The sequence below is a fragment of the Dromiciops gliroides genome, chromosome 1 (assembly GCF_019393635.1).
Source record: "Dromiciops gliroides isolate mDroGli1 chromosome 1, mDroGli1.pri, whole genome shotgun sequence".
Lineage (NCBI taxonomy): Eukaryota > Metazoa > Chordata > Mammalia > Microbiotheria > Microbiotheriidae > Dromiciops > Dromiciops gliroides.
The window spans coordinates 254,377,091-254,399,576 of NC_057861.1; the positions used below are offsets into that span (position 1 = coordinate 254,377,091).

The following is a 22,486-nucleotide window of genomic DNA, read 5'->3' on the forward strand; positions in this document are numbered from 1 at the left end:
AGTGGATAGAATGCCATGCCTGGAGTCAGAAAGACTTATTTTCCTGAGTTCAAATCTGGCCTCAGATGCTTACTAGCTGTGTGACCCTGGACAAGTCATTTAACCCTGTTTACCTCAGTTTCCTCATCTGTAAAATGGGCTGGAGAAGGAAATGGCAAATCGCTCCCATATCTCTGCCAAGAAAACCCCAAATGGGGTCTCAAAGAGTGGGACACAACTGAACAACAAAAACAACAAAACTTTCTGATAATAAAATGTGTCATTGGAATGCATCCTTATTGTTAATTGACATATTACCAGCCTCAGTTTCCACATCTATAAAATGGGCATAATAATAGCACCTATCTCCCAGGGTCTAGTATGAAGTTCAAATGAGAGAACACGTGAAAGAGCTTTGTATACCTTAAAGCACTATGTAAATGCTAGCTATCTTATTACTGTGGTTTGAAATCTTAGACTATTGACTAGTAGATGTGGGTCTTTTTGCTGTGTGCTCATGAAAAGTTGTATGTAAATCATTTGGACATTTTGAGGATCTGGTGACTTCATTGGTGCGGGTGCTCTCTTTACCAGTGCCCTTTATAAAGGGCAACATTCCCTATTTCCTGAGCCCCCAACATCTTACCTCATCCTGGGAGATGTTTTCCTTTCATTAATGCTCCATAAGAAGATTCTTTCTTTTTCTTGCTCTTTTAATATCTTTGGGGTACTCCTAGTACTCATCTCGTCTCTCATTTTTGTTACACTACTGACTCACCTCCTTTTCTAGTCAAACCTCTCTTCATTAATGCCTTCTATTCCATTTCTCACTTACAGCATTGTTAATATGTTTCAGGCTTTCCCCTGATCTTTGAGTTACCTGTGAGTTTGACTTTTCTGAGATCCTGGTGTTTCATGATTTCCAGCCATGTAGCATCACTGGGAGGATGTTCATGTTTAAGAGAGGGGGCTGGGGAGGGGCATCTGTAGCAGCAAATAGTTTGGGGTCATCAAAAGCACTCTTGCAACTTCCCCAAAATAATCCTCTCCACTAACCTCCTACTTTGATGTAAGAATATGGCTTGTATGTGACCTTGGGTTCTTAAAAGTTATCCCAGGGGAACTCAGCCCTTGGCAGACTCTGTCACATGAAATGGCTTTGAGGAGGGACCCAGTGTGATGCATGTCTTGCCCAAGGACTGACCTAACTGAATTTGAGGAGAGTCATCAACATGTTAGCTTCAGGGTCATGGATTTTTTTAGCTGCAGCAGCTCTTAAAGACCATCTCCTAACTCGTAGAGCAACTATGATCTATTCTAATAGAGGGCACATATATATATGTGTGTGTGTATATATATATATTCAATTATAATTCTTGACATAATGACAGAATCTCCTACCATTCAATTCTAGGCTTGTTCTAGATATATGTATATGTATGTGTATATGTGCTAACTCAAACAAAGACTGCCTGTCCAAGGGATTATCAGTCAGTACTATTTGAATTTTTTATCCACTTTGTCATTCCTGTATAGATATAGACCCAATCTCTTTTGTATTGCTCTGTTTCACTAGGGTGACTTTATAGCCATATTTCTGGGCAAAATGCAATCAGACTTTTATAAATTGAATCTAACTTTCAGGGTAAGAGAAAACCTTGCTGATTAAAGAAATACCATTGTGAATTTGCCTTTTAATAGGATGATCATTTCTTTATATATTTTTTGGCATTAATATTGTTTTTTATTTCTTGAGTTTACTTAAGAATAAGGCAGGGGGCGGCTAGGTGGCGCAGTGGATAAAGCACCGGCCCTGGATTCAGGAGGACCTGAGTTCAAATCCGGCCTCAGACACTTGACACTTACTAGCTGTGTGACCCTGGGCAAGTCACTTAACCCCCATTGCCCCGCAAAAAAAAAAAAAAAAAAAAAAGAACAAGGCAAACCAATTAATGCCCAAGGAAATACCTAAACAGTCGACTTTTGATAAATTGCAATGAAAAGATTCCCAGTGGTTGGTTGGTTGGTTGTTGTCCTTTGTTTGGTCCTCGAAGAGGACCAAAATGATATCACTATGTTAGAGTCAAGTTACAGTGTGTCTGACTGTGGCTGACCAGACCAGTACAAGCTTGGAATGCCCTACCATGGGTCGGACACAAATAATCCATGTGAACATTTGGGGTGGATTCTTTTAAATTTGTACATCTCACATTTACCCAGTGGTAAAATAGAATTGAAAGATGCCATCCAGGCAACTGCTCAGTCACTTGTACCCGTCTCCCACAATCCTATGCTCACTATTTCCATCCCCATTTGAGTAACGTGAGGTAGCTCCCAACTGCTACATCTGAAGGTTACCAATTGTATGCTCAAGTAGAGAAGGTGTTCAGAAGAATGGGGAAGAAACTGGGGAGGAGGGGGTGTTAAACCCAAGGTGGGGGGAATTTTGCATATATGTAAATTTGTTCAACTCTAGGCAGTACAGTGAGTAGTAGCCACAACATGGTGCTCAAAGGAGGCTAAGATCAGTCATTTTCTTAAAGAAAAAAAAAAAGCATTTAAACTGAACCTTGAAAAATGGATAGGAATTGGACAGAGCTGTACAATTAATAAAAAGTTTGCGGACCATCCCAAGTAGAAAATTGTTCAGATGTTATGTAGGAGGGCTTTAAAAAACATTTAAAAAATTTTTTTACATTTTCACTTTTAAGTTCTGTCATCATTACAAAACCCCTTGAAACCATCTTGCTGGCCAGTGGAACTAAGTCAATCCAATGTGCAAACACAGCTGTTATCACAAAGTGTACCTCTGCTTAGGCAGGACTACAGTGCTGCCAGATCTCCTGATAAGAACCAGTTTAACTAGGGATTAAAAAAAAAAACCTCAGCTGCAAAATAACAAACTAAGATTGGTCCTGCCACCCACTCCTTAACTCCCACATCCAATCAAGTTTGTTGGCCCAGGCACAGACTTCCATTGAGTTCGAGGACTCTGAGCCCTCACCCTGTAATTACCATCAAGAGCCCTGCCAAGGTTATCCCAGATTTAACTCCTTCGTGTTAACTGTGATATGTTAATTAAATTTAAATTTAATTTCACTTCTGTCCTGAGGAGCCATTCTTGCTTTCTTCCATCCCTTCAGTTTCCTTCTCTTCTTTCTTTCTTCTTCCCTTCTTCTCTCTTTCCTGAGCCCCCAACATCATTTTTTTGGTGAGGCAGTTGGGGTTAAGTGACTTGCCCAGGGTCACACAGCTAGTAAGTGTCAAGGGTCTGAAGCCGGATTTGAACTCAGGTCCTTCTGACTCCAGGGCCAGTGCTCAATCCACTGCTCCACCTAGCTGCGCCCCCCCCCCATATCACTTTCAGTCTGAGCTTCTTATGATCCTTTTCTACAAATGCCTGAGGAAGTCCCTGGAGAGTTGACAGAATGGACTTGTAGCTTTCCAGCAATGACCTTAGAGTACCATAGTATGTTTGAGGTAGAGGGGAACTCAGACATCACCTAGTTAAACCGCTTCATTTTACTGCTAAGCAACTTAAAGCCCACAGAGGTTGAGTGCTTTTTTTCCCCCAAAGGTACACAAGCAGGAAGAGGCATTGCTTGGCTATATCAACTTCTCTAGTCTGACTCCTGGACCATGTTCCCTCCAATCTACCACACGCCATTATCTTGTCATGGGAATCACAGGATTGTACTAATTTTAGTGACTTGCTCAATTTTGAACATTTACCCTGGGCTGGGCCTGAAAGATACTGATGGAAATCAGTTGAACTAGGACTGGTTCAAAGGCCCTCATGAAGATGGTGCAATCACTGTGAGTGGTGTCATAGTGAATATGAAAATTTGTGAATGTACCCATCTTTTTGCCATATCACCCGGGAACTTACTGGTCTTAGGATAATTAAAATTTAATTTTTTTCTTTCTAAAATTGATTGAGTAGATTGGTATAGTAAAAAATTTCACTAAACTTAGACTCAGCAGACTTGGGTTCAAATCCCAGGTCTGCTGCTTTCTAGCTGTGTGACCCTGGGCAAGTCACTTAACCCTGTTTGCCTCAGTTTCCCCATCTGTAAAATGAGCTGGAAAAGGAAATGGCAAAGTACTCCAGTATTTTTGCCTAGAAAACCCCAAAATGGGGTCATAAAAAGTCAGAAACAACTGAAAAATGGCTGAACAATAATGAGTTACATGGGTGAACATAGGAAAGAGTTAAAGGCTTTTCAGAGCAACTTTGAAAATAAATCTAAGTTCCACATAGGTCAAATTGACTTAATTACATAACTGCAACACGGTGTGGTAGAAAGTAGGCATTTTACAAATTCCTATTGAGTTGAATTGAATCGAAAAAACCACTAGCCTATGAATCGGAAGTACTGGGTTTAAGTCATGACACTTACTAGCTGTGTGATCTTGGGCAGATAACTTGATGTCTCTGTTTCCTTCTCTGTAAAAAAGGATGATAATAATACTTCCCTTACCTACCTGCCTAGCTGTTAGGAAAATGATTTGTAAACTTTAAAGGACTTTAGAAGTATGAATAATGGTCATATCACTTTCTCTACTTTGGATTTATTCTTCAAGCTAGAGGAAACCTTTTAATTTAATTAATATTTTTAGACACTACCAATCCTATGACAGTCAATAGCAGAAACTACCCTTAGGGATTGTGAACATTGGTTATCGTTGGTAGTGATATTAATAGCACTAACTTCTTCCTCATCATCATTATTTACAAGCATTTATGTTAACTTTTTTGTTTCACAGTATTTTCATTTAGCATTCCTCAAACTATTTAGAATAACATTGGTTATTTTTCTGTCTTACATGTGAAGAAAATGAAAGAGATTTTTTAATTCAGAAAAAAAATCCATGAAGTACCTGAGTACAGAGCTTTATGCTGGGCACTGAGGTATGATGAAGTGTGGGCTCTGCCCTCTGGAAACTTACACTGTGCTAAGGAAATCAAAACACATGCACTGCTCTTATAATTAGTAGTAGTTATCTTGTAGTTAGTTATCTTATGTAATAAAGAAATTCCAAACAGCCTACTATGTGGATTCCAAGGAGAAAGGTTGTTATTAACATAGAGAATCAGGGAGGCTTCCTGAAGGAGGTGGCATTTTTGTTGAACTTTAAGGGACAGGTAGGCATTTGGCAGGTAAAAATGAGAAAGGGGGGCAGCTAGGTGGCGCAGTGGATAAAGCACTAGCCCTGGATTCAGGAGGACCTGAGTTCAAATTCAGCCTCAGACACTTGACACTTAGTAGCTGTGTGACCCTGGGCAAGTCACTTAACCTTCATTGCCCCCCGCAAAACAAAACAAAAAATGAGAAAGGAGAATATTCTGGGCATAAGTGTGGTGTATGAAGCCCAAGTGACAGAGAACAGGAGATATTTGTATGGCTTGGAGAGAAGCAATATGAGATATGGCTGAGAGGGAAGCTACCAGGTAGTAGAAAGCCCTGAATGCCAGACTAAGAAATTTGAACTTTACTTCATAAACAATATTGAAACACTGAAGAGCTTTGAGTTTCAGAATGTTGGGAATATATATATAGCGATTATAACCAAATCAGGAAGGTTAGTCTTGTTAGAAAGTTGTTATATGTGTATCCTATTTCTTCCCTTCTCAATGGATGGGCAAGGGGGTAGAGGGAGAAATTTTGGAAGTGAAAATAAAAATTTTAAATTAAAAACGAAAACTATTAGAGTAGTCCAGATAGGTTTTAATGAAGACCTGAATTATGGTAGTGGCTACAGGTCCATGCTAAAGGAGGCATATGAAAGCCATTATTTCAGTGGCAGACTCAACAGGAGTTGGTAACTGACTGGATGGGAAGAAAAGGAATGAGTGCAAGGAAACAGTAAGATTTCGGACACCGGGAGGCTAGGTGAATGGCAGGCTCCCTGAAAGAAATCCTGAAGTCAGAAGGAGAAGCAAATGTCAGGATTAGATGATCAGCATGATTTGGGATAAGCTCATTTTAAGCTACCAGTGGAACATTTAGATAGAACAGTCCTGTAGCCATTCAGATGTATGGGATCAGTACTTAGGATTCCACGATCACTTCTATGCAAATGACCCTCAGATCCACATATCCATCTCTGGTCTTTCTGCTGAAATACCTCCCACATCATCAAGCACTTCTGGACAAAGTGGATGTCATGTAGACACCTCAAACTCAATATTTCCAAAATGGAACTCATTCTCATTCTCTTAAAACTCTCTCCCTTTCTGAATTTCCCTATCACTTTGGAGGGTGTCATATCAGCCCAGTCACCCAGACCTACCACCTCAGTGTCATCCTCATCTTTTCTCTCATTCACCTGGAATATCCAATCCATTGTTGAATCTTCTCATTTTCTACCTTCACTCCATCTCTAGCACCTAGCCCCTTCTCTCTGCTCATATAGCTACAAACCTAGTGAAGGTCCTCATTAATTCTTCTATTTTCTTTTTTTTTCTTTTTTCTTTTTTGTTTTGTAGGGCAATGTGGGTTAAGTGACTTGCCCAGGGTCACACAGCTAGTAAGTATCAAGTGTCTGAGCATGGATTTGAACTCAGGTCCTCCTGAATCCAGGGCCAGTGCTTTATCCACTGAACCACCTAGCTGCCCCAGTTCTCATTAATTCTTGCCTGAGATACTGCAGCTAGCCTTCTAACTGATCTCAGCAGCCTCTCATCTCTCCTCCCTCCAAATCATCTTCTACTCAGTGGCTGAGATGACTTCCCTAACGTGTAGATCTAATCATGCCATTCTCCTCTTATCAAGGAATTCAGGTGGCTTCTTATAACCTCTAGAATCAAATATAAAGGCCTCTATTTGACATTAAAAACTCTTCAAAACCTGACCTTCCTAACTTTCCAAACTTTTTATATTTCACTATGCTCTATGTATTCTATGATCTAGATTATTTGCAATGCCTGGAATATCCATGCCTAGAATGCCATGCCCCCTCTCCTTCACCCTTAACTTCCCTGGTTTCCGTCAAATCTTTCCTTCTGCAGGAGGCCTTTCCTGGTCTTCATAGTTACTAACTTTCCTTTTCAGCAGTCACCTACTCTGTCTATACCTTGTATGTATGTGGATATTTGTACCATATTCCCCATTAGAATGTATGCTTCCTGGGACAGCTAGTTGGCGCAGTGGATAAAGCACCAGCCCTGGATTCAGGAGGACCTGAGTTCAAATCTGACCTCAGACACTTGACACTTAGCAGCTGTGTGACCCTGGGCAAGTCACTTAACCCTTATTGCCCTTCCAAAAAAAAATAAACAAGAATGTATGCTTCCTGAGGGAGTGTTTTTGCCTTTCTTTGTATCACCAGTGCTTAGCACAGTGTCTACAAAGTTTAATAAATGCTTTTTGACTGACCGACCACAGTGATGCCAGTGTTTAATAAGAATAACTTTTTTATAGCACTTACTAGGTAACAGGCATGGTGCTGAGTGCTTTATTATCTTATTCAATCCTCACAACGACCCTAGGGGGTAGGTGCTATTATTATCCTTCTTTTACAGATGAGGAAACTGAGACAAACAAAAGTGACTTGCCCAGGGTCATTCAGCTAGTTAGTATATGAAGCCAGATCTAACCCAGGTCTTCTTAACTCTAGGCCAGATGCTCTCTCTATCCACTAAACCACCTAACTATTAGAAGTTGGAGCATTGCCCCAGTGTTGTGAATTATTAGACATTGCCTTCCGGCTGCAGCCTGGCTGAACTTTATCATTAGCCACTGTTGACTTTAGTCTGCTTTTCATCCTAGTGACTTACCCATTTGAAGTAGTTTTGCAAGTTTAATTTCATTAATTAGTGCAGCTTTTCCAAAATCAGAGCCTATTGTTCCTGTAACATCCTCCAAAACTAATTCAATAATAATAATCATTCATTCATGTGTGTACCCCATAATTTGTTTTAATTGACAAGGCTCACAATCCTACTGTCTCCTCTCCTGATCAATTTCTTCCTTCTCTTCATTTTCCTTGGATTAAGACAGCTTGTCCACCACAGTCACTGAAAAGGATCCCACTTCTTTCTGTTTTTCTGAAAAGTTATACCACATTTTTCAGTTTCCCCTTGTCTTTTATTAATTTCAACACTTTCCAACAAAGGCAGCCTGGTTTTTCGTTTGTTTGTTATGGTTTTTATTTTTGTTTATTGCCAGTGTGTAAATGATATCCGGAAACCTCCTAACCCTTCCTTGTAAGGTTATTGAATAGGTCAAGGTTTTCAGTGTTTTGTCTGTACTGTTGGGGGAAGTACCTGATTTTCCTGTCAGGTCTTAGAGTCGTGGTCAGACCCCTCCATGAAGGCTTTTACTCATTTGACTGTGCTGCGACTAGCTGTGTTGCAATTTTGATAGGAGATGGGAATAGCAATAGACTCTGGTGTGAGAGCTTACCTAGCCTTTTCCAGAGCTGCTCATCCACTTGTGTCTGCAAGAAGCTGTGGCATGTGCAGTGGCCATACTCGGGACAAACATCTTGGCAGATAGGCTAAACCAGGTTGAAGGTCACCAAGAGGTCTCAAACCTGTTGGTGAGTTAGAGGATGTCTACCCCAAGCATGTGAAGACTCTCCCAGGCAGAATGGGTGGATGAGAAAAATTTGTTCCAACAGCCATGAAGGTGGCTGAAACAGGCACTTGGAGCGAATTCTTAGAGCTTGGTCAGGCATCAGACACCAAGCTCATCCACTTCATGCAGGGCCATCACCAATTGTCTTGACTTTTGTCCTGCCACTGGATTTTGATGACTCAAGAAGAGAGAGTGAGGCTGACTTTGTGTAGCTGTGCCTCACTTAAATCCAATTCACCAAGTCACAGATGAGTTATCACCCATGATGTCATTGGTTCTCTTTGAAAACGAAGGAGAGCAGCTAGGTGGCACAGTGGATAAAGCACCAGCCCTGGATTCAGGAGGACCTGAATTCAAATCCAGCCTCAGACACTTAACACTTATACTAGCTGTGTGACCCTGGGCAAGTCACTTAACCCTCATTACCCTGCAAAAAAGAGAAAAGAAAAAAAAGAAAATGAAGGAGGAACAACAATGGACTGCTATGCCCATATACTTCTTAGTAATGTGGTAGCGTGTAGAGAGGGCAGCTAGTTGATGCAGTGGATAGAGTGCCAGGCCTAGAGTTAGGAAAAATTCAAATCTGGCCTCAGACAGATGCTTCCCACCCAGGGCCTCATCACTGAAATAGGATCATGGGTACTTTACCTCTTAATTTGGATGTTTCTGAAATACATTGCCTGCTTGTACCCATATTCCTAATCCTATTGGCACCTTACATCTGACTTGAAGTAGGGAAGAACTCAAAGCTACTTTTAATGTAATTTGTTTGATTTTAAGAAGCATCTCTGTGTTATTTTACTAGGGATTTTACTGCTTGCATTGCGTTGGTTTGTTGGTGTTTGTTTTGTTTTTTTTCCTCTTGTTAAGAGCCTCAGTTCCCCAGGAAGGAAACCAAGACCTATATTTTGATTAATCAATATTTACCTAGTGATAATGTTATGCAGGCCATTGTACTAGGTGACATACACAAAGAAATAGAAGAGATAAACTCAGCCCTTTGATGGACTTACAGACTATTGAGGCAGAGTATGCACAAGTAAAGGTATAGAAATGCTTTTTTAAATACTTCTAAAAGATTCAAGATACTCTCTATATTTCTGTGCTATTACTGTATCCTGGTTCTTCTCCTACCTGTCTGACCACTCCTTCTCAGTCTCCCTTGCTGGATCTTCATTTGGGCCACAGCTCCTCAAGGTAGGTGTCCCCTCTGTCCTCAACCCTCTTTTCCTTTCCCTTTCTACTTTTTCACTTGCTGATCTCACCAGTTCCCACAGTTTCAATGATCTGATGATTCTCAGATCTATGTATCTAGCCCTAACCTCTCTCTAACTTCCACACTTATGTCTCCAACTACCTATCAGAAATCTCAAACTGGATACTCCATAGGCATCTTACACTTAACACGTCCAAAACTAAATTCATTCTCTTTCTCCCCAAAACTTTCTGAACTTCCCGATTACCTTTAAGGGCACCATCATCCTCCCAGTTACCCAGGCTCACAGCATACATGGCATCCTTGACTCCTCACTCTGTCACACCCTCCCCCCATATGCAATATGTTGCCAAGTCTTGTCAATTTTGCCTTTTCTAACATCTCTCACATATGACCCCCTTTCTCTTTCACTACCATCCTGATGCAAGCTCTCATCACCTCATGCCTGCACTGTTGCAATGGCCTGAAATAGTCTTCCTGCCACAAGTCTCTCCCCACTCCAGTCCTTCCTCCATTCAGCTGTCAAATTAATCTTTCCAAAGTGCACATCTAGGGGGCAGCTAGGTAGTGCAACGGATAAAGCACTGGCCCTGGATTCAGGAGGACTTGAGTTCAAATCCAGCCTCAGACACTTGACACTTACTAGCTATGTGACCCTGGGCAAGTCACTTAACTCTCATTGGCCCGCAAAACAAAACAAAACAAAAACAATAACAATAACTGGCTGCTGCAAAGTGCACATCTGACCATGTCTTGCTCCTATTCAACAAACTCCAGTAGCTCCCTATCATCTTCAGAATCAAATAGAAAAGGCTCTGTTTGGTATTCAAAGCCCTACATTTCCAGTCTTATACCTTACTAACCTCCACCCATTTTGACACTGTCCTCTTTGCTGTTTCTTGCACAAGACATTCCATTTCTGAACTCTGGGCATTTTCACTGGCTGTTCCCCATGCCTGGAATAATCTCCTTATCTCTTCTCCTGGCTCCCCCGGCTTCCTTCAAGAACCAGCTGAAGTTCCACCTTGTGCAAGAAGCCTTTCCTGATCCCTCTTAATTCTAGTGCTTCCCCTCTACTGATTAATTCTGATTTATCCTGCATGTTTTGTTCGTACGTGGTTGTTTGTATATTGTCTCCCCCATTAGATTGTAAGTGTGCTCAGAACAGGAACTGTCTTTTCTACTTTTTTGTGTCCTCTATGCTTAGCACATAATAGACACTTAATAAATGCTTACTGATTGACTACAGTCCAGCCAGAGGGAAAGAGGAAGGAAGGAAGGAAGGATGAAGACTGAAGCATGACACCAAAGTTGTGAATGTGGGTGACTGGAAGAATAGTGGTAACCTCAGTAGTAATAAGGAAGTTCAGTACAGGGGGTAAGTTTTAAAGGAAATATGGACTTCTGTTTTGGACATATTGAGTTTGAAATGCCTTTAGGATTGTCTAGTTCAAAATATACAATAGGCAGGTGTTGATCAATGGGAGTGAAGCTAAGGAGAGAGACTAGGGCTGGATATATAGATCTGCGAGGGAGAGAGACAGAGAGAGAGACACAAACACACAGAGAAAGAGATACTGATTTTCATTGAACCCATGACAGTTTATGAGGTCACTGAGAGTGGTCAGAAAGAAGAGGTGACTAAGAACAGAGCCTTGGTAGATATCCACAATACCACAGAATAATGGTTCAACCAAGGAGACTAAGATGAGACTGTTAGAGAGTTAAAGTGAAACACAAGAGAGAGCAACAGTATGAAAACGCAGAAAAGAGAGAGTGCCCAGGAGGAAATGGCGATCAACAGTGTCAAAGGCTGCAGAGAGGTCAAGAAAAGACCAGGAGAGCTGGCAATTCTGAGATCATTCTTAACTTTGAGGAGAACAGTTTCAGTGGAGGGTTAGCTCCAATCACCATCAACAGCATCTTCCAAACTTGCCTATTTGTGCCAAGGGCATCAACATCCTTCCAGTCATGTAGGTTCACAACCTCAGAGTCCTCCTTGACTTGTTTTCCTCCCTCACCCTACAAGCTGCCAAATCTTCCACATCTCTCATATCTGACCCCTTCTTTGCACATGGTCAGCCCTTTCTCCATTCCCACATCAACTCTCTCCTATACTACAGCACTAGCCCTCCTAATGAGGCAAGGGACCCACCTCTCTCACCCCTCCCCAATCCATCCTCTCCAGAGCCATCCAAATGATAGTCCTCAGTGCAGGTTGGCTCATGCTCTTCTCCTGCTTAAGAAATTCCAGTGGCAGGGAGCAGCTAGGTGGCGCAGTGGATAAAGCACCAGTCTTGGATTCAGGAAGACCTGAGTTCAAATCCAGCCTCAGACACTTGACACTTATTAGCTGTGTGACCCTAGGCAAGTCACTTAACCCTCATTGCCCCACAAAAAAAAGAAAAAAAAAAGGAATTCCACTGGCTTCCTATTATATTCAGGACCAAATACAAATGCCTCTACAGGCTATTTAAAGCCCTTCACAACCTGGCCCCAACCGGCCTTTTCAGCTTTATACGTTACTCCTCTTCACACTGTCCCCGGACATCCAAACATGCAATCCTGCTGTTGCTCCTCAAACACAGTATTACATCTCCCATCTCCAGGCCTTTTCCCTGTCTGCCCCACTGCGTGGAATGTACTCCCGCCACACCCTTAACTCTAGTTTCTTTTAAAAAAAGTTATTTTAAATTTATGTAACAAAACAGTTTTTCCATAGCCTAGTATGGTAAAAAATAAATGATTGCACATGAAACTGCAAATCTACAACTTGTTATTCCTTTTAAATATCTAATAAAGTTAGCATGTAAATTTCTTTTTTTCTACCCTCCCCTGTACCCCCAGAGATGGCTACCATTCGACACAAATATACATATATACATATATATATATATATATATATATATATACATATATATATATATATATATTTAAAATCATTCTAGATATACTTCTTTGTATGAGTTCTTTCTCCTAATGCATCCACTACCTGTGTGAGGCCCTTCTTGATCTGCTCCCTCCCTAGGTCCTAGAGCCTTCACCCAGAGGTGTGCTTGTAAATTTTTTTTGGTGAGGCAATGGGAATTAAGTAACTTGCCCAGGGTCACACAGCTAGTAATTGTTAAGTGTCTGAGGCCGGATTTGAACTCAGGTCCTCCTGACTCCAGGGCCAGTGTTCTATCCACTGAGCCACCTTAACAACCAGTCAGGAGTGGGGAGAAACCTGTATTCAAGGCACATGTTTTTTTCAGCTTACCCTACTTATGAACATTTTCTCTATCATTTTCTTAAGTCTTGACAATCAGAAAAAAACAATTAAATAAACCAAGTCTGGATTTATAACATTTCCCAATTTCTGAGGTACAAATGTTCACACTAAAAGTATAATAATTGGCTTTCAAAAGCCAATTCGAGCTGGCTCCAACATACTGTAGGCTCCACCACTAAAAATTACCTTTTTTTTTTGTATGTATACATGCTGTCTCCCCAGATAGAATACATTTTTTGAGGGCAGAGATCATTTCATTTTTGTCTCTGTGTTCATAGGACCTTGTAGAGGGTCAGGTATATACTTGTCATTTAATCAATGCTTGTCCATTGCTTGTCTTCTTATTGAGTATAGGCATGGTGGTTGGTGTGAACGAGAACACTGCTTTTTCCTGGCCTATATGTAACAGATGTGGTAATGAGAAACTGGAGCAGGACCCAGAAAACAGGTAAGAACCGGTGTGTACTGTTCTTTCAAGGCCCTCTAAGTGAGGCAGGAAGGAAGTCATAAAGGAACTTGGAAAGGAAAATCTAGTTCCAGTCTTCCATCTCACTTACTGCCAAGGTGTGCCCTGTCCTGCCTGAGGGATCTGACTCCCCAAAAGCCCAAGCAGATTTCAGTTTGGTTATCAGGAGATACTTAAAGGGTGGGCATTACCTGAGATGGAACATTGCCTGAGAAATAACTAACACCCTCGGGAGCCCCTGGAAAAAAGCAGTGATACAATTTGGGTTCTAGCTCAGCAGCAAGGGGATACTGCTATTTCTCAGGGCTCCTCCTACCTGAAATATGGGGGAAGAGAAATTGGGATGTTTTTTGTCCTAAATACCAGTCATTTATAATCAGCCAAGAGGATAAAGGAAAATTGAGGCCAGAAATGAGTGAGTGAGAAATCCTGATGGCTGTACAATTTGTCCTTTAGGGAAGAGGAAAAAAAAAATCCAGGCTTTTCCCTTAGGGAAAAAAAAAAAAAGACTGAGCAAAAGTCATCTGACATTGGTATTTGCTATTAAGAACGTGCTTGTAAATGAGTGCGTACACACCATGTGACCAGCAACCACAGCCCTTTTTCTACTGAAGTGTCCAATAAACAGATTTAAAAACCAAAACAACTACTTGTCACAGAAATTCCTAGTCTGCTAAACTACACAAACAACTGTTCATCTGGAGCTCTCCTGACTAGTTTCAGTTCACTGCCTTTTCCAGTCAGTTCTCTTGCCTCCTCTTTGGAAGTCCTCATCACCAACATTTATTAAGCACCTACTGTATGCTGGGCTCTGGGGATACAAGGATAAAGACTGACACAGTCCCTGCCCTCAAGAAGCTTATACTATTGTGAGGCAGATAGAATTGCCTTGGACACAAATAACTCCAAAGAAATGAGAATGTGGTGAGTGCCTCAGAGAGGTCCAAACCAACTGGGGGCGGGGGGGTGCTGAGAGCAATCTTTTCCAGCTGGGAGATGTAAGAGAGTTGACATAGGAGCCAAATGGTCAAAGAGTAGTAGGCAGGGACTTTTTATGGAAAAAACCTAACACACACACACACACACACACACACACGGAGAGCACAGTCATTGCCTTTTGGCTCTTAGGAAACATAAAACATCTCCTTTCTGTAAACTGGGTTACTGACTTTCATTTAGAAGCAGAAACTTCCTTGGCATTTCAGAGATAAATACAATGAATGTAAGCTACCCATAAATCTCCTGTGTTTACTGTATGGCTAAGAGAAGAGCAAAGCTTAAGAAAAGGCAAGTTTGACTTTTCCATAAGGCCGTGTTGGTCACTCTGGTTCTCAGTTCTTCGTGAAGAGCCTTGTATCTGTGCTCCATTTGGCCGTTTCTCCCAACATTTTCTATCTCGGACATTTTTGGGATACCCAGCTGTTATTCTGCATTGACCCTTCACTGGAACCTCACTCTCTTGGCAACTGTTAACCAACACTAAGGTGATGATGATAGGGTGTCATGGTAGATAGTCAGGAATCAATCAACCAACAAGCACTTATTGAGCACCTGCTGTATGCCCTCCACCAGTGATATGAATACAAAAATGAAATTAGTCTCTGCACACAAGGAACTCTTATTCTATAGGAGGAGACAACACACACAACAAGGAAGCACATACCAGATAAGCATCTACACAAAATGTGTGGGGTTCGGGGCCAGACCTGCAATTTCATTGGTAGAAGGAACTCTGGATAAAGAAATGTCCTCTACCAGTGCAGATCATTGAGTGTCCTGCAATTTATGATGTTAGTGAGTCCTGGACAACTAAGGTTAAGTGATTTTGCTGAAGGTCACACTTTCTGAGTGTCAGTATAGGATGTGAACCCAGGCCTTCCTTACTTTAAGCCGTCTCATGATGCTTCTCCTATAAGATATAAACAAAGTCATACAAGGTAATTTGTGGTAGGTGGGGGGAGTGGGCTGTTAGGAGCTGGAGTGGGGTGGGGATCAGGAGAAGCCTCATGCAGGAGATGGCATTTGAGCCGCCCTTTGGTTTTTTTTTTTGTTTGTTTGTATTTTTAGTGAGGCAATTGGGGTTAAGTGACTTGCCTAGGGTCACACAGCTAGTAAGTATTAAGTGTCTGAGGCCAGATTTGAACTCAGGTACTCCTGACTCCAGGGCCGGTGCTCTCTCCACTGCGCCATCTAGCTGCCCCGAGCCGCCCTTTGAAGGGAACAAGGGATCGTGAGAGGTGGAAGTGTGGAAGGTGTAATATTCCAAGCATGGGGGACAGCTTGGGCAGAGACAGGAAATGAATGCCACATGTGAGGAAGAACCAAGAGGGCTTGTTTGACTAGACCAGAGAGAACATGAGGAAGAACACTGTATGATGAAGCTGGAAGGGACAGGAGCCACGCGGTGAAAAGCGTAAAATGCCACACGCAGGAGTTTGTATTTGATGCTAGAAGCCACTGGAAGTCACTGAAGACTCGGTGCGCCCCTCCCCCCACCTTGTGTGAAGTGGTCCCATCTAGACTTGAGGAATCTCACCCAGGAGGCCTTGTAAGGGCCTGGAGAGTTGAGAGATGAGGCAGAGAGAACAATTCGGAAGGCACTGCAATAGTTCGGACACTAGCCGGATGACCCCGAAGCTCTGTTTGCCTCAGTTGCCTCCATTGTAAAATGGATATAATAATAACACCTACTTTACAGAGTTGTTGTGAGGATCAAAAAAGATAATATTTGTTGTGTTGTTTGTTTGTTTTTGAAAGAAAGAAAGAAAAGAAAAAACCACTCAGCACAGTGCCTGGTACATAGTAGGTATTATAAAAATGTGTATTCCCTTCCATTCTCTTCCCTAAGAGATGACAAGGTCCTTCACGTGGATGCTGGTCATGTGAGTGGAGAGAAAAGGACAGAGATAAGAATTGTTATAGAGGTAGAATAAACAAGACTTGACTAACAATTGCACCTATGAGGTGAGGGACAAGTGAGGACTCCAAGGTTACAAACCTGTATAGTGGTGTCCCAATTGAAATAGGGAAGCTTGGGAGAGGAGTGGGGGGGTGGGGTGGGAATAATGAATTATTTTTGTGCATATTGAGTGTGAGATACGACTGGTCATCGGAGTTGATATATCCAATAGGCAATTGATAATATGGAGCTCAAGAAAAGATTGGCTATTTGGGAATCATCTCAAAAAAACAATTGATCAGATGATAATTGATGAGGTGATAAAAAAAGAAAAGGCCTGGGACAGAGCTTTGGGGTACACCCAAAGTTTGAGAACAGAATATGGATGAACATCTAGCAAAGAAGAGAGAGTGGGGGCAGCTAGGTGGCACAGTGGATAAAGCACTGGCCCTGGATTCGGGAGGACCTGAGTTCAAATCCGGCCTTGGACACTTGACACTTGCTGGCTGTGTGACCCTGGGCAAGTCACTTGACCCTCATTGTCCGGCAAAAAAGAGAGAGAGAGAGAGAGTGGTGAGTGTATCCTGGAGCAGAGGAGGAAGATACTATCAAAGTCTGCAGGGAGGTCAAGAGGAAGAGACCATCAGATTGGCCATTTGGAGATCACTGATAACTTTGGAGAGAACATTCCCATCTGGGAACTAAGCCAGAGTGCAAGGTATATAAAAATGAGTGATAGTTGAGGAGGTGGTGTCGTTGAATACAAATAGCTTTTTCTGAGAATTTGGCTGTGAAAGGGAAGAGAGATAAAGCACAGTAGCTTGAGGGGATGGACTGGTCAAATGAAGGTTTTTATTTAAGGATGCTGGGAGACAACAGATTGAGCTAGTAGATTCTGTTAGAGAGATTTAAGATCAGGATGAGAAGAAATGATGTTTGTAGAGATCTACTGAGGGAGATGAGGTCACCGGTGCAAGTAGAATGGGAAGCCTTTGGGTAAAAGGGAGCAGCTAGGTGGCACAGTGGATAGATAAAGCACTGGCCCTGGATTCAGGAGGACCTGGGCAAGTCACTTAACCCTCATCGCCCCCCACAAAAAAAGGGGTAAAGAATTGGAGATAATGTCAAATTGTTTTGTGATCCAGAGTAGGGGAGAAAAGGGAGCTCATGGAGGACTTTTCCCCCCAACAAAACATGAGGAAGGGCTCCTCTGCTGAGAGGTGGGAAGAAGTGGGAGTATGGGAGATGAGAGGAGATGGTTCAGAACAGCTGCCAAAGGGAGTGTAATGGAGAATCAATAAGGAAGCAGCAGAAGGATTGCCTTGCATGGAGGAGTGGAGAGGGCAGATGGTGTGAGTGCTCAGGACCTCCATATCCTACCTCTGACACCTGTCTGTGTGGCTCTGGGCAAGTCTCTAAACTTATGAGTGCCCCAGGCAACTCATGAGACCATAAGTTGTAGAACAGTTTCAGATGTGCACCAGGTGTTACCTGTATCAGTGAACTCACATGTCTAGGTTTTGGTTTGTGTGTGTGTGTGTGTGTGTGTGTGTGTGTGTGTGTGTGTGTGTGTGTGTGTGTGTGTGTGTGTGTGTTTTGGGGGGGGGGGGTTATGTTCTATACTCTTTAATGTAGCAGATGTTACTCCCTCAACCCAGGTTGAAAATGGAGTGGCTTAACAAACATTCATAAGGCATATCTATTTCTCTCTCTCTCTCTCTCTCTCTCTCTCTCTCTCTCTCTCTCTCCTCACTCCCTCCCTCCCTCTTTCTCTCTCCCTCCGCCCCCATTTTATCAACCTTGCTGCTTGATTTTTTACATTCCAGAGGATCCTTTCACTGTGGCCGCTGCACCCTCACTATCCCATCTCCCCTTCTCAAAATGCACCTAGAAGTGGTTTTGGCCTGCCCCTCTAGACCACAGGGTAACGTGAAAGTAAAGGTATGAATGAATTAAACTAATGAGAGAGAAGCATGCTTATAGCTCACTTGGGGAGGTGGGAATACTCTGCATCAATAACTGAGGGGGTGGTTTTGATGGTGGGATTGACTCAAACCCCATGGAAACTTCATTGAGAAAAGTGAATGTGCCCCAGGGGAAGGGTTTTCTGTCCTACAGTGTATATGACTTAAGTAAAGACCATATTTGACTAAGGGCCTTGAGGTTTGAGGAGATCCTGTTAGTTGCAGAAGTCTAAACCATGATATAAAAGACAGGATAGGAGGTTCTAGACTTAACATATTAATTTTCAGAACATGACTATTTTTAACATGAGTGCTCATGTTCATGGGATTTTAACACACTCTCCTGTTTTCTCTTTTCCTGCAGCTGTTGCAAAGGAGTATTTCTTCACTCCTAATGTTTCCCTCCAGTGAGGACGGGGTAAGTACAGGTGATGAGCATCCAAAGTAAACTGATTTGATCTCTGAGACATAAGCAAGCCCCAAGAAAACTCCCCCCCAGAACACAGCAGCTGGGAGTCTTTTCTCCTCGTGCAATATTAGTTAGACCCCCTGCCCCGCCAAGGCTATGTTTATGCTAAATAACTTATAATTGAATTAGAACATGAATAAATCTGTAATGAAGCAAGCAAAAGGAAAAAGCCTTTGGCTCCCAAGATGATCCTATAGAAATAGATAACAAAGGGTTCTAATGGTGAGTTGTACTCTTTGGAGAACGGTATGCTTATAAACACTTATAAACCAACTAGGTGCAGGGTTTGGAGTCAAGAAGACATCTTTCTGAGTTCAAATATGGCCTCAGATACTAGCTGTGTGACTTTGGGTAAGTAAATTACCCTTGTTTGCCTCAGTTTCCTCATTTGTCAAATGATCTGAAGGAAAAGGCAAAGCACTCCAGTATCTTTGCCAAGAAAACCCCAGATGAAATCACAAAGAGTCAGATACGACTGAAACAACTGAACAACAGCATATTTATAAACCTTGAAATACACATCTAAATTAGGCAGAGCAATGGATAGAGTTCTAGACTTGGATTCAGAAAGATCTGAGTTCATATTCTGCCTTAGATACTTCCTTACCTGTATTATACACGGGCAAGTCATTTAACCTGTGTCTGCATCATTTTTTCATCTGTAAAATTGGAATAAACATAGCCCCCACCTCACAGGGTTGTTCTGAGGATCCAGTGAAATAAACAACACATGTAAAGTGTTTTGCAAGCCTTAAAGCGCTATCCATAGTCATGCTAACTCACTATAAAAGGACATACCAAAATTTCAGTTTCAAACTATTTCATGGCCATGAAGCCATATTGTAATCCATACTGGACAACTAAGGTGCTCCTGCCCTGGGTCCAAGGTTGGACTGTATGGTCTTGAAGATTCCCTCCCAAACTCCATGATTTTCTAAGGTATTTTATAATGGAAACTGCAGCAGCTAGGTGGAGCAGTAGATAGAGTACTGGCCCTGGATTCAGGAGGTCCTGAGTTCAAATCCAGCCTCAGACACTTGCCACTTACTAACTGTGTGACCCTGGGCAAGTCACTTAACCCCAATTGCCTCACCAAAAAACCCCAAAACAAAACAAAAAATAAATGGATACTACAATGTACAAGTAGCCGGTAAACTTGTCATTATTATCTCTACCTCAGAGTACTCTAGTGAGTGTTATCAAATGTATCTTGTAGATTAACCTACCCTCAGAAAGTCCCTACATAAATCAATTAGTCAGTCAATCAGTATTTAAGTACCTACTTACTAATAAGTGTAAGTCAGTGGCTGCGTCAAACTCAAATAGAAATGAGGGCCACTAAACTGAACATGATTCATCAGTTGTCCACATCATACAGAACTTAAAATGTAGTCTGCTCTGAGGTTATATCAATATGTTTGCTATGCCAGAACACAGAGAATGTGAATCTTTCGTTTTTAGAGTTTCCATGTTTTATTGTTGTTATTTTTAATATTTTGAAGTAGAGACATTAAGTATGAAATTTTGGGCCATTTGCAAAGAGAAAAGATCATCATTTTTGATGCAGAGTAATGGTCATTGTGCAACTTTAAAAGGAAGAAGAATAGGTATTAAGGATGGGTGGCAAGTTAGGTTCTCTGGGATAAATCCCCTGTAGGAAAATGTGAGGAACAAGAGGTTCCAGGTCTCTCATCTCAGAACCAGGTAAGAACAGCATCATTTCCTTGAGAAGTCATATTTTGGAACAAAAGCTGCTCCTCTCTCTCTCTCTCTCTCTCTCTCTCTCTCTCTCTCTCTCTCTCTCTCTCTCTCTCTCTCTCTCACACACACACACACACACACACACACACACACACACACACACACACACACACACACACGTTTTCCTTCTTGGGCTGAGACCCAGAGGACAGGAGGACACACTGGCAGCAATTCTGTACCACTCGCCTTGCTCCTTCCAGTGGTGTCACTGTCTTTCCTCCCAAATATTTTACAACAGATTATAAGCAGCTTAAAGTACTCTTTCATTTTTATATCTCCAGTGCCCAGCTCAGCACTTTGCAAATAGTAGTTGATAAATGCCCATTGAATTGATTGAATTGAATGTCTAATTTTCCTTAACCCCAGATTCCCTGAAATTTTCTGAAACAAGAACAAAGGCACTGACAGACATGGGAATCTTGCCTAAGAGCACAATATATCAGAATATATACAGCATCAGTGACATCCATTGACAGCCTGAGTCCCCTAAGCAGACAGTTGTTAGAGACAAAATTTGAAGTTGCTTAAAAAGGAGGGCCCTCAATTTTCCAAGGTCTATTCCTACCTGCTGCCAGACTTGCTGGTAGCATAAAGGGCTGGCCAGTGTGATAATGTCAGCCTCTACTCATGGAGGCTGGATATCATTCTGTGGGATTTACTCATAAGAGTCCATATCTCCTGAAATCTTTTTTTAAAAAAATCAGTAGTTTCTGTAACCACTATGACAGTACTCCATTCAGTGTGTGTTTGTGTTTGGTTAATGGGGCATGAGGGTGAAGTTTTATGCCTTTTACTATCTTGTATCTGAGTCACAGACTCTGAATCTTTGGATTGGCTAAACATTGGACATGTCGATGCTCAGCTGTGGTATTAGAGAGTGAAGAGATGACTCCTTTGTCTTTTAGAGACAAGGCAAAATAGAAGGACAAACCTGCTGGACCATGTTTACCCAATCGACATTTCCTACTTGGGTAGCTATGTGTTTATCTGAAGAATACCTGGGAGGTCTGTCGTTATATCATGCACAGCATCAGAAATGAAATAAACTATCGCTCCAGCAGAAACCACTTCTCATTTCACAATTCATAGATCCCATTCACCATGAATGACCCCAAATCTGCCAAGTTTGACATTTCTAAATGAAGCCATATGTGCCACCTTAACAAACCCCCCCCCTCCAAAAAAAGAGTTTTATTTCAGACTTTTTTTTCTAATTGTGACTCGGAAAATCGACAGCAAATGTTTGACAACATCCCTCCCATGAAGTCTGACAGGCGTGCAGAATGGGTTTGTCCAACATCCCTTTGTTTTGTTTTGTTTTGTTTTTTTAGTGAAGCAATTGGGGTTAAGTGACTTGCCCAGGGTCACACAGCTAGTAAATGTTAAGTGTCTGAGGCCAGATTTGAACTCCGGTACTCCTGATTCCAGGGCCAGTGCTCTATCCATTGTGCCACCTAGCTGCCCCCAACATCCCTCTGTTAATAATAACAGCGGTTGGAATAATAATCTATATTCGTAGAGTGTTTTATGTTTCTTCAGAGTGTTTTCACATACATATATTATCTCACAATTTCCTCTACTCTACTTCTCCAGAGTATTGTTGTAAGCAGCTGTGGTGCAGTAGAAACAGCACTGGGTTTGGAGTCCAAAAGAACCAAGTTCAAATCCCAGCTTTACCCTTTGTATCAGTGTGACCTTGCTACATAATAATTTTTTGGGTCAGCCATGTGTGATCTTGTGGACCATAGCACACCAATGCTGTACATGAGATTTTCTTGGCAAAAATAATAACTAACATTTACATAGAACTAACTATATGCCAGGAACTATGCTAAGCATTTTTAAATTATCATCTAATTTGATGCTTACAGCAACACTG

At 41.8% G+C, this 22,486-nt stretch overlaps 1 protein-coding gene across 2 annotated transcripts in view; it reads left to right on the top strand.

Moving 5' to 3' along the window:
* Nucleotides 1–22,486, top strand: part of SPIDR (scaffold protein involved in DNA repair) — a 591,441-nt gene that overhangs the window by 559,563 nt on the left and 9,392 nt on the right. For both annotated transcript variants that reach the window (XM_043963245.1, XM_043963251.1), the window contains exons 17-19: nt 13,403–13,496; nt 18,240–18,354; nt 18,742–18,795. In XM_043963245.1, coding sequence (XP_043819180.1) covers nt 13,403–13,496; nt 18,240–18,354; nt 18,742–18,795 — 263 coding nt within the window. The remainder of the gene's footprint in view (nt 1–13,402; nt 13,497–18,239; nt 18,355–18,741; nt 18,796–22,486) is intronic.